Source organism: Myotis daubentonii, chromosome 6 (genome assembly GCF_963259705.1).
Source record: "Myotis daubentonii chromosome 6, mMyoDau2.1, whole genome shotgun sequence".
In the NCBI taxonomy this organism is placed as follows: Eukaryota; Metazoa; Chordata; class Mammalia; order Chiroptera; family Vespertilionidae; genus Myotis; species Myotis daubentonii.
The window spans coordinates 25,172,933-25,186,467 of NC_081845.1; the positions used below are offsets into that span (position 1 = coordinate 25,172,933).

Sequence of the window (13,535 nt, forward strand, 5' to 3'; positions counted from 1 at the left end):
TCTGCATCTAATTTGACAAACATTCGGCAAATATTACTGGTACAAAGCAGTGGGTCAGCCACTGTACTCCAGGTGCCCGCCATCACCGTAAGAGGCCCACCGGCATGAACCAACCACGATGTGAGACAGAATGAAACAAGTGCTAAGAGGAAAGAGGAAATAAGTTGTTCTCACTGACAAACAAAAATATAGGCAAACCTCTTTTATCCCAGACACTTTATTGTTTGGGCACTCAGATGTTTGCACTCATGTGCCTTGTAACAGTAGGGGTTAGGCAGAGAGGGAGGTGTGGGCGTTAGTCTTCCATTTGTACATACAATCCCCACTCCTCCAAAAATTGCGTCAGATAGGTTTCATCTTCTTCAAGTGGCTTGCCGGGAGCCTGGTCCTCATAAATTCTAGACAAAAGGCCCTCATCTGTGAGCTCCTTGTACGCAGGATGTTCATATCCTTCTGACTCATGTGCAAAGCCAAATAAGGAAGGTATACACAGCCTGCCAGTGCGAGGGTCCCAATCCACCAGTGTGGTCGATGGCTCTTCTTCTGGCTCCTCTTCTGTGTCCACGTGCTCCTCTGGCCGGTGGTGCAAGTCTCTGAGTTGAGGGGTATATGAATACAGTAGTGTTTGTGGGCCCCAGTTGGCCAAAGCTGCCTGTGGCTCAAATAATTTTCCTTGTAGGAACATCTCCTCCTGCCAACCGAGCTCTTGGTCTCCAGGCCCCACAGAAAGGTCAGTGGTCCTCACATTATATTCATACTCGATGACTATTTTATCTGTGGGTATTGTTCTGCCGAGGGACTCTTGCTGGGTCAGGGAAGTCCCTTTGGAGCTTTCCTCAGTGTCATCGACAATGTCCACCGAATGGGAAGCATACCCTAAGTGCATCACCTCCATTTCCTCCTGATGGGGCTCTTGGTCCTTGCTGGGCTCACCCAGATCCCATACATCATTGCTTTTTTCCACGACACTTATATCCTTATGAGAAAATTTAGAATCCTCCAAAATATTGAGTGTGATAAAGTTAATCACAATTTGTTCAGCAGGTACAAAGAATCCTTTGTCAAGTTCGTTTCTATAAATCAAAATCTATAAAGAAAGAAGAGAATGGTTTTCACCTTTTCACTTTTGACAGATATTAAAAACAGCTGTTAAGTAGAACTTATACTGTCATCAGATGGTTTTAAAGATCTATTCTTACCAACTCATGGAAGTGAAAGTTACGCTTGGAATATAGAGAAAACCTCATTCACACAAAATGCGTATGGAAGAGACCAAGACATACAAAATGCATATGAAGTGAAAAGTGGTTCACTGGGTGGGTATCTGTCCAGGTCAAATATAAGGGTGTGACTGCCCCCTCCTCTAACTGGCTGAGGAAATTTAGGATGTTATTTAATTTCTTGAGCCTTGATTTTTAATTCTGAAAAATGAGATTTTGTGCCACATAAAAGGTGGTGAGAACTAAGTGAGATGGAGGTTTTGAAATTGCTTTGTTAATTATAGTTTATTATGTATTTGTTAATAAGCTGTGGTTACCTGGGCTCCTAGCCCTTTTTGGATGCAGTCCAGACATGAAATATGGGTGGGCATGAAAACTGGTTGTAAAAAGCAGATAAGAACATGAGCAGGGATGGTTCTACTTACTTCCCCCAAACACCAAAGGAATCATGCTATAATAAAGTCAAAAAGGGAAATCCATTTGCCAGTTTATGGCAGACAGAAAAACTCTACCTAATGCCAGGAAAACTTGTTTCAGGTTAAAATGTTGCTGGGGATATGTGGGAGGTGCCTGTTTAGATTGCCAATGATGAGCTATGTTACAATCCTCATTGTCTAATCTATGATGTGATTTCATTTAACATTATAAAATAAATCCTTTAATTTTATTCTTTTACAATTTTTTTTTTTTGTAAAAAGTAATGTGTGGTCAATTTTGTGAATTTCCCTTCCAGGAAAGGTCTCCCTATGCCTTTAAAAAGCTAATTCTGAACCTTAAGTGCAGGCAGATTCATAGAACTATTTTTAAACTGAACTAACAGGAATACATGTATGTATTGTGTACATGTGAACATATTTTTAATAATTCCCAAAGAAATAATTTTTATTGTTAAAATATGCTCAGCATTTCAAAACCCTTCAGTGCATGGTCCAGAGGATAAGGTTAATTCCTTTTACTCCTTGCTTCTCCTTACTATGAGTGATGAGATCCTGGCCATTTCCCCCCTAAATGTGCTTCCCTCCCATGTCCTGGTCTCCAGCCCAGCCCTCCATCCCACTCTCTTCTCTTAGACTCTCATCTTCTCTCCTTTGGAAAACTGCCAGTCTCCTAGTTACTTTACTTGTTTCTTCTAGTCTCAATCCCCCTAATGTTGTCTTAGACCCACTATCCAGTTGGATCTAAAACACAATATCGACCGTGACATCACCAAGGTAAAACCCTACAGAGATTTCTTTGCCAATAGAATAAAGCCCAACCTTCTTGGAATAACAGCCCAATTCTCTCATTACCTGGCCTTACCACCTACTCTCTGGTAGCAGCTTTCATAGCTCCTCATCAGGAACCTTATGATTTAACAATACCATGTGGTTTCCCAAACAGCTATCCGCCTTTCCCCTGCTGTTTCTTCTGCCAGTAGTAGGTCCCTAACTCTTACTCACCTTTTATAACCAAGCCCAGGCATGAACTTCTCCTGGTCCCCATGCAGGGTTTCAGTGCCTCCCCTGTACCCCACCATCCCCAGTGCCTGCTTTCATCATAGTCATATCATTCTGAAATTCTTGTCCCCAACTAGACTTGAAGGGCATGGATCATGACCTCATTTATCTCGTACCTCAAGACCTAGTCTAATCTGGTCATGAAACCTAAAATCTTTGTTAATGCTAAAGAATCTTTCTCTTTGGTTATGTTAGTGAGTTAATCTAGTAGAGAAAAGTGTGTGTGTGTTTTTTTAAATTTATTAGCTCTTTACCTTTAAACTCACTCTGCCCCTAAAAGGAATGGTATTAGTTACAGAGCCTCCTTTCCAGCTTCCTGGAGATGTGTTGCTATAATGAGTCCGGCCACACTAAGCACTCACCAGATTTGCTGGGTGTTTCTCTTTGCCAACATGGATATATCTGTACGCAGAGAAGCCCATCACAGAAAAGATAAACAGGGTAACAGATATGGGCAAAACATACCAGAAGATGATTTTAATTTTCAATGCTGATGTTTGATCTGTTAAAAAAAAAAAGGGGGGGCGGGGGAGAGTACATTGTTGTAACTTGGTGTGGTGGGAAAACATGGGCAATGTCAAGAAGCTTTGGGCATAATCACTTACATGTACGAATTCAGTTTTCTCATTTATAACAATGTAATAAGGGGTCTCAGAATTCCTACTGTCTCTGACGATAGATAGTCTTAAGGACTGTCTCAAATCTTTACAGCAAGGATGCGTTAGCAACCCAGGTCAGTGTATATTCCAACATTTTATGTCTGGCTATGATATTCATGTTGGTTTTTATACTTGAAGGTAAATGTATCTAAAATTCAGGCAACTCACAGCACTCCAAATCGAACAACAAAACCCTCTTGTAATGATCCCACTAAGCAGTCCCACTTTTCTATGCCACTCATTTGACTCAGTCTTTTTCATATATTCAGTAGACGACAGGGATATATGGCATCACCTCCTACGTGACCAACAGAACTACCCTCGTGCTGGTTGCTCAGACTTTTCTGGGTACGTCTGGAGTTTGGGGATGTTTGTAGGAAGGTGGCTGAGCTGGTGTGTGCTGAGAATGGCAGTAACTCCTTTCCAGGTTTTGATGTGTTATGGGTTCATGATGAGTAAAAGTCCATAGGGAATGAAAAGACCTGGTGAATAGTTTTAAGAAAAGTAGTCCTGGCCCACCATTGATCAGAACGGGGATTATTGTGACTAACTTATATTTGTTAAGCTCCTGTGGGGTAATTGGAAGTTGGGATGGTTAATTTTATGAGTCAATTTGGCAAAACCAAATTGGAACCTAGGTATTGGTAAAACATTATTCTAGATATTTCTGTGAAGGTATTTTTAAAATGAGATTAGCATTTAAATTAGTTAAACTTGAGTAAAGCCCAGTAAAACAGGGCTCCAACTGCAGGTTCTTCTACCCTGACCAATTCCTGAAGAGCACATCTGTCATCAGCTTCCACATAGAAAGATGCCAACACCACAATGCAGATGTTGCAGGTGACTGAGCATCATCTGCTCCTACTTTAGGCTACAACTCAGTCCAGTCCTCTGGATACAATCCCTGATCTAGGACGGAACTTGCACTAATTAAAAGGAGCCAGGCCAACAGTGACTGGTGGCACTTCGTGTACATCAGCACATGTTGGTTACAATAAACAAAGAAACCCTATCTGTATTTGTAGGGATTGGGGGACTATGGGGAACAGAAATATTTTCCAAAGAATAGTCCCAAAAGAGATAATACTGATTTTTAAAAATACATCTTTTTATTGATTTCAGAGCGGAAGGGAGAAGGAGAGATAGAAACATCAATGATGAGAGAGAATCATTGATCAGCTGCCTCCTGCTCACCCCCTACTGGGAATCAAGTTTGCAACCTGGGCATGTGCCCTTGACTGGAATTGAACCAGGGACCCTTCAGTCCTTACGCGGATGCTCTACTTAGTGAGCCAAAACAGCTAGGGCCCGATTCTTTTAAAAGGAGGTTGTCAAAGCGTTATCTTGGAAAGGTAGCTGGGGTGATTTAACAGCTGGGAGATCCTGGAAAACCTCAGGACCTGAAATGGTGCCTCCTTGCTCTTTTGTTACCTTTCCTAAACTGGTTAGAAAGTTGCTCCATCTGTTTACTGGGAAGTATTTAATTTAATCTCTACTCTAGTTGCTTAACTCTGCCAACTGCTTAAATGACTTCCACTGGAAATGCATTCCTAGCATTTGGCCACTGATCAAGCTATTAGTAAACAGAGCACTTTATCCAAATACCAAAATAATTTCTTCAATCTGCTTTGTGTTGCCTTTTGCTTGCTTAGCATTTTAGTTTAATTTGACACGTGGTAGAGAACCTTTTATTTTAAAGGGAACGCTATGGCAAGGATAGAGATTTAAAAAGAAAGCTTTTCACTTTTTATTTGTACTAAAAAAATTCCCTTTGTATTCCTTGGGACATTTTTATCATGACATGTGGGAGGCGTGAAGGAGGAGGAGAGCAGGGGTCTGTCACCATCCCTGTCCCATAGCTGGGGATGGAACCAAGGCTTGGGGGAAATGCTATGACATTTGTCTTAGGCCAGCACGTTTGGAAGAGAGAAACAGAAGAATAATGGATGAAGAGCCAGTAAGTGAAGGTCAACTTTAGGATTTATTTTCAATTTTCAGGTTTTGAATACAAGGTCCTCTCACCCTGGAGGAAGAATGATTATACAAATGCTAAGGTCCTAACTCCATGTCTCCCAACAGAAAGGAGACTCTTCACTCACAGTTCCTTGGCAGCCACGTTCAGACATGAGAAGGAGACAAAAAAAAAAAAAAAGAAAAGAAAAAAAGAAAAGAAAGAAAGGAGAGAGAAGCAACTCTAAGAGAGAGGCCATAAGTACTGGTTTGTAGATCCCAGACCAGCCAGTCAGCGATATGTAAACATGGAGCCTGTAATTTGTATTTCTGAGGGGGAGCAAAGGATTCTGTCTTAAAAAGTGTTTTTATGATAATGCTTTGTTTCTAGCAATACAATTAATTGTCTGATGTGCTTGAAGACCACAGAACTTCTACGGACCGGAATGATTATCATTTTGAAAAAGAAAAAAGATGTGTGTAAAAGTTCCCCATTGTTATTTCCCAAGGCAGTGGCTTGCTGGCAGCAAGTGCCAGGCCTGGTGCTGAGGTCCCCCGAGGGGTGAAAACACTCCCTAACGTTGGCCAAGTTCAATGGCAGTGTCCCGGGTTGCTCAATGCATTTCTGGGGACAGCTGTTTCTGCCTTTGCCTCAACCTGTTTCTGGTAGAAACAGATTTGCCAATACCTTGTCTACACTGCCACACTTTCTTCTAGTTTCATCAGACTTCCTTCCTCAGAGCAGCTGAGGTGTTTAAAAGCTTACCTTTCAAAGTACTGACACACTGCTTCTCAGAAGGCTGAGCAAGGCGAGGAGGCCCTGGGACGAAGGACCCCACGTGGATGCAGTACAGAGTGTCCGGCTCTAGCCAGCTGAGCACCAGCGTGTGGTTGGTCACACACTGAGACCACTAGGTTAGGGAATGGCAAACATCAGTTACAGCAAAGAGTTCTAGTACCACCCCAGACAAATAACTCTACAAGGAAATAAAAGACCCAGATACCATGAAATCCTTGACTATACCTACAAGCTTTCTTTTCAGCAACAGCTTCAAAATACCCCTTTCCTCTAGCTCGGCAATACCCAGGAACTGAAACAATCCCAGTACAATGCTAAATAATAACGTAAGGATGGATTTCTCATTCAGCTTTGTCCTGTGTTCTTGCTAATACCTTTTTCTTTCTTCGAGAGTGACTGACAGATGTTATGCAAGTAAAAGCTTCTCCGTCAATAACTACTCCGATAGCAATATCATGTCCATTAATAGAAAGTTTCTGTACAGGAATTCTGAAGTTTCCTAAGTTTCCACATAGCTTCAATTGTACCTTGGATGGCATCTCTTTTGAATACCACATCTTCGCATTTTCACATGCAGAGAATTAAAGCGGCAGGGCTGCTTGCTTTAGCATTAACTGCAAAAAGGGACCCAGATTATGTGCCCTGTTCCATTTCAGACTTACCGTTCTGTTTGATTTAGTATTATGGATGGACACATTGTACTTCAGATTCGAGTATATTTGTTGCATGGAAATGGAACTTTCTTCTGAATTTTTCTTCCACTTCTCTGGAGCCGTCAGAACCACAGAAATGGATTTCTCACCAGGAGTCAAAGTAACGCCTGGTGGGCCAATTTGTGCTTAAAGGGGAGAGGAGAGGGAATTATGTTCAGATGTAGAAATCACCTTGGATAAAACTACAGTCTAATCCTCCTGGGACAAAAACTCTCCGTCCAACTCTCTTATTTGAGATGCCTCAGAATGCTCCAAGGTGGGCCCAAGGCATGCAGAAACTTGAAATGAGAATTTCCTGTACGCGGACACAATGTTAAAACAGTCAGTTGAGGAGTTCCCAGTCACATGGATAAATAGTACTTGATGATGGCAAATACAATGAAAACTATTTATAACACTGCCATGACTTGAAAAATCGGTGATAAATAACATTAATATGATTGGACACATGGCAAAAAGCAGACACAAAGGAATGAAGCACTGCTAAAAACCTTTGGAGATGTGATTGGAATGATCTAGAACAGAGGTTAGCAAAGTTTAACCATAAAGGTCCAGATAGGATCTCTGTTGCAACTATTATTTATATCAATGTAAAACCCATTCTTAGCGCTCAGCCTGTAGAAAAACAGAAAGGGGGTGGTGCTGCTGCATTTGGTTGAGGGCATAGTTTGCTGACTTCTGAGCTCGAAGGGAATCTGAAGAAAGGCTCCAGTTTCAGGACCTAAGGAGAACTTGTAAATTTCATATGGCACCTCTGAGTGAGTCCTGTACCCGAGTCAGCTACAGATCAGGGCACGGAACAATGAAAAAGCAAACACCAGCAAGATGTTGTCTTGATTCTGAGTTACAGCTAGAAATTGCATCATCACACCACCAAGTCACACCACAAAGAAAAGACTTACTTTGGTGATCAGAATAACCTGTAATCATCCTTGTGGACATATTTGACGGTTTTGAAACCCACAACATTAAAAACAGATCTGTCAGTTGTTCCACAAATTACATAGTCTCCACTAAATGTTAAAATCAAATCAAAATTTGATAGTATTGACATTTAGCGTCAATTTGGGATCTGGGAGAGATCTTGGAGGTCACTTCGCCACAGCTTGCATTCTAAAGACAAGACTCTGGGATGCAGTGGGGAGAAGCACCTTGGGTCACTCCACCAGCTGACGGACAGAGTGCAGAACAGAGCCAAGCTGAGCACTGGCTCCTCGGGCAGAGCTGTCTATGAGATTGAACCTGGCAACACCAGGAGGTCAGGTGAGTGTGATATTAATTCGTGTTTAACAGACAATTGTATTACTTACTTTCTAATAAAGGATAGAACCGTCCAGTTTCTGCCCATTTGGAACAATCAGATCCCCAAATGGCCTTAACTTTGGCATAATATTGATGTTCATAGTCAGAAGTTTCAGCAGAGAGATCACAGTGGGTCCTATTGATATTTCTGCATTCGGATTTGTTCAGCCATTTCTTTTGCCCATATCTGCAGAGAAGGAAACTGTGAATTAATAATGAAGTGCCCTCTGTGCTTTACAATAGGAAAAAACAGTCATTATATAAACCTGAATGGAACTTAAGACCTTCTCTTCAGAACAACAGAAGTGCCTGTCATTGAGATAAAAAGGAATCTGCTTTTGCTGCTGGCAATTTTTTTCATTAGCTGTCAGGAACATGAGTCAGAGTTTCTGTAATCACCTTTCTTTTCTGTGAATTATAATTCACAGTATATTTTGAAAGCATAGATTTTATTATTATTCTTGGGCTACAGTAAAATTTTACATATTGTGTGATCAACTCTTCTAATAAATTATATCTATGTAAGTTTTGTAGTCCACCATGCATACTTAGGTCAGTTTGATGGGTTGTTTTAAGAAAAATTAGCCATCTTTTTTCTTGGAAGAAAAATTACCTTGACATTCTCATAAAATTAAAAAATCTACTTGCCATCAAGGGTTTGGGGAAAAGTCACTAGACTGAAGTGCATGCCTCAATCTGCATTTTCAATTATAGCGATGATGATATTAACTAGGATGTTCACTCTGATTTTTCCTTTCCTTTATTAAAAGCATAACACCCATAGTAAATAGGGAGGGGGGAATATTATTAGGTGGGAGAGACTAAGGTATATTTAGTGATAAGAGATGAGCCGGGAAAAGAGACAGGTTTGCAGGAGAGGATACTGAAAAGATTAAAGCAGCATGTTAGGGTTTTAGAAAGATAACTCTGGTGGTAGCACGGAGAATGCAAAGGGTTAGGAGAGGCAGCCTGGAGAGGAGCTGGGAGGATACTCCAGGTGGAAGATGCAGGTGGCTCAGACAAGGATGGTGGCCATGGAACCAATAGGACAAAGGAAGAAATATCAGGACACAGGACGTGGTGATTGAGGGCATATAAGGGAGGAATTAAGGATGATGCCTCTTTCTGTCTGGGACAAAAGGTTGTAACAGTGGTAACCCATTTCACAGATGAGAAAACTGAAGCCCAGAGAGATAAGGAAACCAAATGCTCAAGTTCATATCACCAGTAAGGGCATACCTGGGATTTGAACCACTTTCCTGGGATGCAAAGCTTGAGCTTTCAGTGCTTCCCTATATATTTTTGCATTAAATTCTTTTGGCAGATATATTTTAAACTTTTGTTCAAATTTCATCTTTTATTTGGAAACAAACTTCACTCAAAAGTATAATATGTAGCCCTAACCAGTTTGGCTCAGTGGATAGAGCGTCGGCCTGCGGACCCAAGGGAATGTACCTTGGTTGCGGGCACATACCCAGTAGGGAGTGTTCAGGAGGCAGCTAATCGATGTTTCTCTCTCATCGATGTTTCTAACTCTCTATCCCTCTCCTTTCCTCTCTGTAAAAAATCAATAAAATATATTTAAAAAAAAGTATAATATGTAATCTGCCCAAAGTTACCCAGCAAGGCTCACAGCCTGGCTATGAACCCAGGACTGTCTGACTCCAGCTGAGCTTGGAGCTCTATCAGTGGCATATACCACCCTGTATTCCTGTCCACCTTTTTTTTATATCTATATATATTCTTTTTCAAAAGTTGCACAATCCAATTTATCTGCTGTCAGAGAGCAGTGATGAATCTGCCCGTTTTAAAAAATCCTTTTCTGAATCACGGAGACATACAAAGGACAGAGCAAGCTCTTTGCTCCACCTAATGGAAAAGGAGGCAAGGGCGTGCTCCTGAAACTTTTCCCTTTGCACAGTGATGTCTTTTTCCTAAACTCAGCTCCTGGGAAACGCCTCGGAAATGAGAATGAAGGTCTAGTTCAATTTGCTCAGGAATAGCAGTTGAAGTCCTCCATTGCCTTTGGAGGTCGGAATTTTTTTTCAAAGACAAAAAAATGACTTTATTCTATTTTGTAACTATGGTACATTAAAAAAAAAAAACTCAACTAATCAGAAAAACAGAATCAAGAGAGAAATAAATCAGCTGGAAACCCATTACCCTGAAATATTTGGTATACATGATTCTGGACATCTCATCATGATTACATAACCAGAAGGATAGTTAGATAGCTGAATATATAGATAAAAACTAGATTATACCACATGTGTAGTTTTAATAAAAGTAGTAAATTTAACTTGACTTAAACTTTAATATAAAATAAGAAATTAAAGGAATTGCTATAGTTCAAATGTCTCATTACCACAAGATATATTGGTTCTTAAAATATCATTTAAATTAAGAAAATGGTTTCTCGAAAAATACTGAGAGCTTAGTCATTAAAATGAAGTCACTTCATTTTAGATCATATTTAATGGTTTTCTGCTATGAATATCAGTTCACTTACAGTTTCTGCCCACCTTCTGATTTGTTCTATTATTGTTTAGGTTCAAATATATATGAGAAATTTCAAGAACCATATTTCCCATCACTATGTGGTCTTAGTTCTAAATTTACATTGTTGCAATGCATGCTACTAGTCTTTATGCCATTATCCTGTCATTACTAATTTCTTTGTCTAGGTTCATCTTTTTTTTCTATGTCAGATGGTTATTATCTTTAGTTAGCGGTTCCCCACCCCCCAAGAAGGTCTCAGGGGAATGATATCCTGAATTCCCACCTACTTGAAAAGACATCTGTTGAACTTGGTAAGAGTCTTGGGCCTCACCTATTTTCCCCTCAGAAGATATGGCACTGTTTTCTGCTGAGTGCTGAGTGCTGCCAGAGAGAAATCACTTCATCCCCCCACCCGACTTGAGTCCTGCTTTTGCTAGGATGGCCAGAAATCATTTCATTTTCTTAAAGTTCAATAAGTTCACCAGGATATGTCTTGCTATTATTTTTATTATATTTTGCTGGATATAGCATGCATTTATGATATGCAATGCCAGATTATTATCATTATTACCTGGTCAACTATTCCTAACAGCTATAATAGTTTTTTTGTTCTTTTTTAATTCTTACTGATTTCAGTGAGGTAGGCAGAGGGAGAGGGAGATAGAAACATCAGTGATGAGAGAGAACCATTGATCGACTGCCTCCTGTATGCCCCACACTGGGGAATGAGCCTGCAACCCAGGAATATACCCTGACCGGGAATGGAATCTTGATCTCCTGGTTCATAGGTTGACGCTTAAACACTGAGCCACGCCAGCCGGGCTATAATAGGTTTTTAAAGTATATTTAATATTTTTATTTTACATCTTTTCCCTAAGCTCTGCCCACTTGCTTTTAAAAAAAAAAGTTCTTCCTGTGGTCTCAGAATCTCTTCTTTTGGAAGAGATTGCAACTTCTTCTTTAAGCTTTGCCATGAGAAACATGTTGCTTATGGGCTCAAATTATGGGCAATTATTTGTATGAATTTTTTTCCTACTTCCATGAGAAAACTTTTCAGAAATTTTTCACTTGTGTTCTTTTTTCCTCTTTCTCTCTTCCAATGATTATGGATAGGTACTGTGCTGGTTTCTTTGGGACTACTGCTCTTTGAATGGGGCCAACTATTTTTATTTATTTTTAAAATATATTTTTTATTGGTTTTAGAGAGGAAGGGAGAGAGAGAGAGAGAGAGAGAGAGAGAGAGAGAGAGAGAGAGAGAGCAATAGAAACATCAATGATGTGCCCTAACTGGTTTGGCTCAGTGGATAGAGCGTTGACCAAAGTTCCCTTTTGTCGACTGAAAGATCCCAGGTTTGATTCCGGTCAAGGGCATGTACCTTGGTTGCGGGCATATCCCCAGTAGGAGGTGTGTAGGAGGCAGCTGATCGATGTTTCTCTCTCATTGATGTTTCTAACTCTCTATCCCTCTCCCTCCTTCTCTGACATCCTGTGGCACCAACCTGGGGCTCCATGGGGACATTTCCTTAATTTCTGGGGGTGGAAATCCTTAGATTCCACATCCTTAGACTTAAGCCTCTGAGTACTGTGACATTTATTCTTATGAAATTATTTTTTTGCTGTTGGAGTTTGAGGAGGTATAGGTTTACTTCCAGCTTCTGGGCGGTTTTCTTTCAGATTTCACAGTATTTGGCTTATACACCTCATAGTCTGTGGCTTGGGGGTTGTGACCATTTCCTTGGTTGTTTTGAAGTTGGACATTGTCTGTCTGATTTGCATTCTTTCTTGCTTTCAATGAGTTTTGAGGGAGAGGTGAAAAGTAAAAATGTCCACTCACTACTATCTTCAACAGGAACAGCTAGTTGTACATAATTCTATGCTCAGTTTCACTTAAAATGTGCATAATTCCAGTAAGTTTAGATATTTCAAAGATTATGGATTTCTTTATTTGCTCAGCCACAGAATAGTCTTTTGACCAACTTCTTTTCTCCATTTAAATAATTCCCCCTTGCCCCAGCATCCAGTGCTCCTGTCTCCATGAAGAAACTGTTTTCTAATTTAACCTAACAAAGCATAGCAAGAAAAATTTAACATGAAACATCTAATTTTTTTCTTTTCAAATACTTATTTAATACAAAAGATGGCGAATCTTCACACAGTTAATAGGAGTCTGAGTCTTGTGTTTATAAATCAGTCAAAAGGAAAAGTACCAACTTACATGAAATACTGCACAGTGTAAGTCACTTCTACTCCTTGTAGCCCCTTGGGTGGACCCCACCGGAGGACATTCTTCATGTTTATGGATAAGAAGGTGACATTTACAGGCTTAGGCACACCACCAGGGACACAGGGAACTGAAACAGGAGTAGAGAGAAATCAAGGTCTTAGTGAAGAAAGAAGAAAACATAACCCCTCTGGTAGTGGCGTTCAGTAGGGCCTTCCGGTACTGGCGCCCTGTGTATTTCCTCCCAAACTGAACCTGAGCGGACACGGACTCACTTCAACCCACAGATTGTGGCAGAAGTGACTCTGGGGCTAAGACTTAAGGCCTGGCAGCTTCCACTATTTTTTTTTAAAAAAATAAAATATATTTTTATTGATTTCAGAGAGGAAAGGAGAGAGAGACAGAAACATCAATGATGAGAAAGAATCATTGATTGGCTGCCTCTTGCACGCACCCTACTGGGAATCGAGCCTGCAACCTAGGCATGTGCCCTGACCCAGAATCGAACCCAGGACCTTCAGTCTGCAGGCCGACGCTCTACTCACTGAGCCAAACCAGTTAGGGCAGAGCCTCCACTTTTGCCTTTGGGAAGCCCTGAGCTGCCATGTAGAAGTGGGGCTACCCTGCTGGGAACTCCATGTGGAGAGGCCATGTGATGAGGGAGAGGTTCAGTTGT

General features: G+C 40.7%; 1 protein-coding gene across 1 annotated transcript in view; it reads right to left on the bottom strand.

The window, feature by feature from the left end:
• Nucleotides 1-201: 201 nt before the first annotated feature.
• IL20RA (interleukin 20 receptor subunit alpha) overlaps nucleotides 202-13,535 on the bottom strand; it is a 30,356-nt gene continuing 17,022 nt past the window's right edge. The window contains exons 2-7 of the mRNA XM_059700444.1: nucleotides 12,854-12,989; nucleotides 8,148-8,326; nucleotides 6,787-6,962; nucleotides 6,092-6,236; nucleotides 3,079-3,218; nucleotides 202-1,087 (exon numbers count right to left, since the gene is read on the bottom strand). Of these exons, the coding sequence (XP_059556427.1) occupies nucleotides 296-1,087; nucleotides 3,079-3,218; nucleotides 6,092-6,236; nucleotides 6,787-6,962; nucleotides 8,148-8,326; nucleotides 12,854-12,930 (1,509 nt within the window). The 5' untranslated portion in view covers nucleotides 12,931-12,989 and the 3' untranslated portion in view covers nucleotides 202-295. The remainder of the gene's footprint in view (nucleotides 1,088-3,078; nucleotides 3,219-6,091; nucleotides 6,237-6,786; nucleotides 6,963-8,147; nucleotides 8,327-12,853; nucleotides 12,990-13,535) is intronic.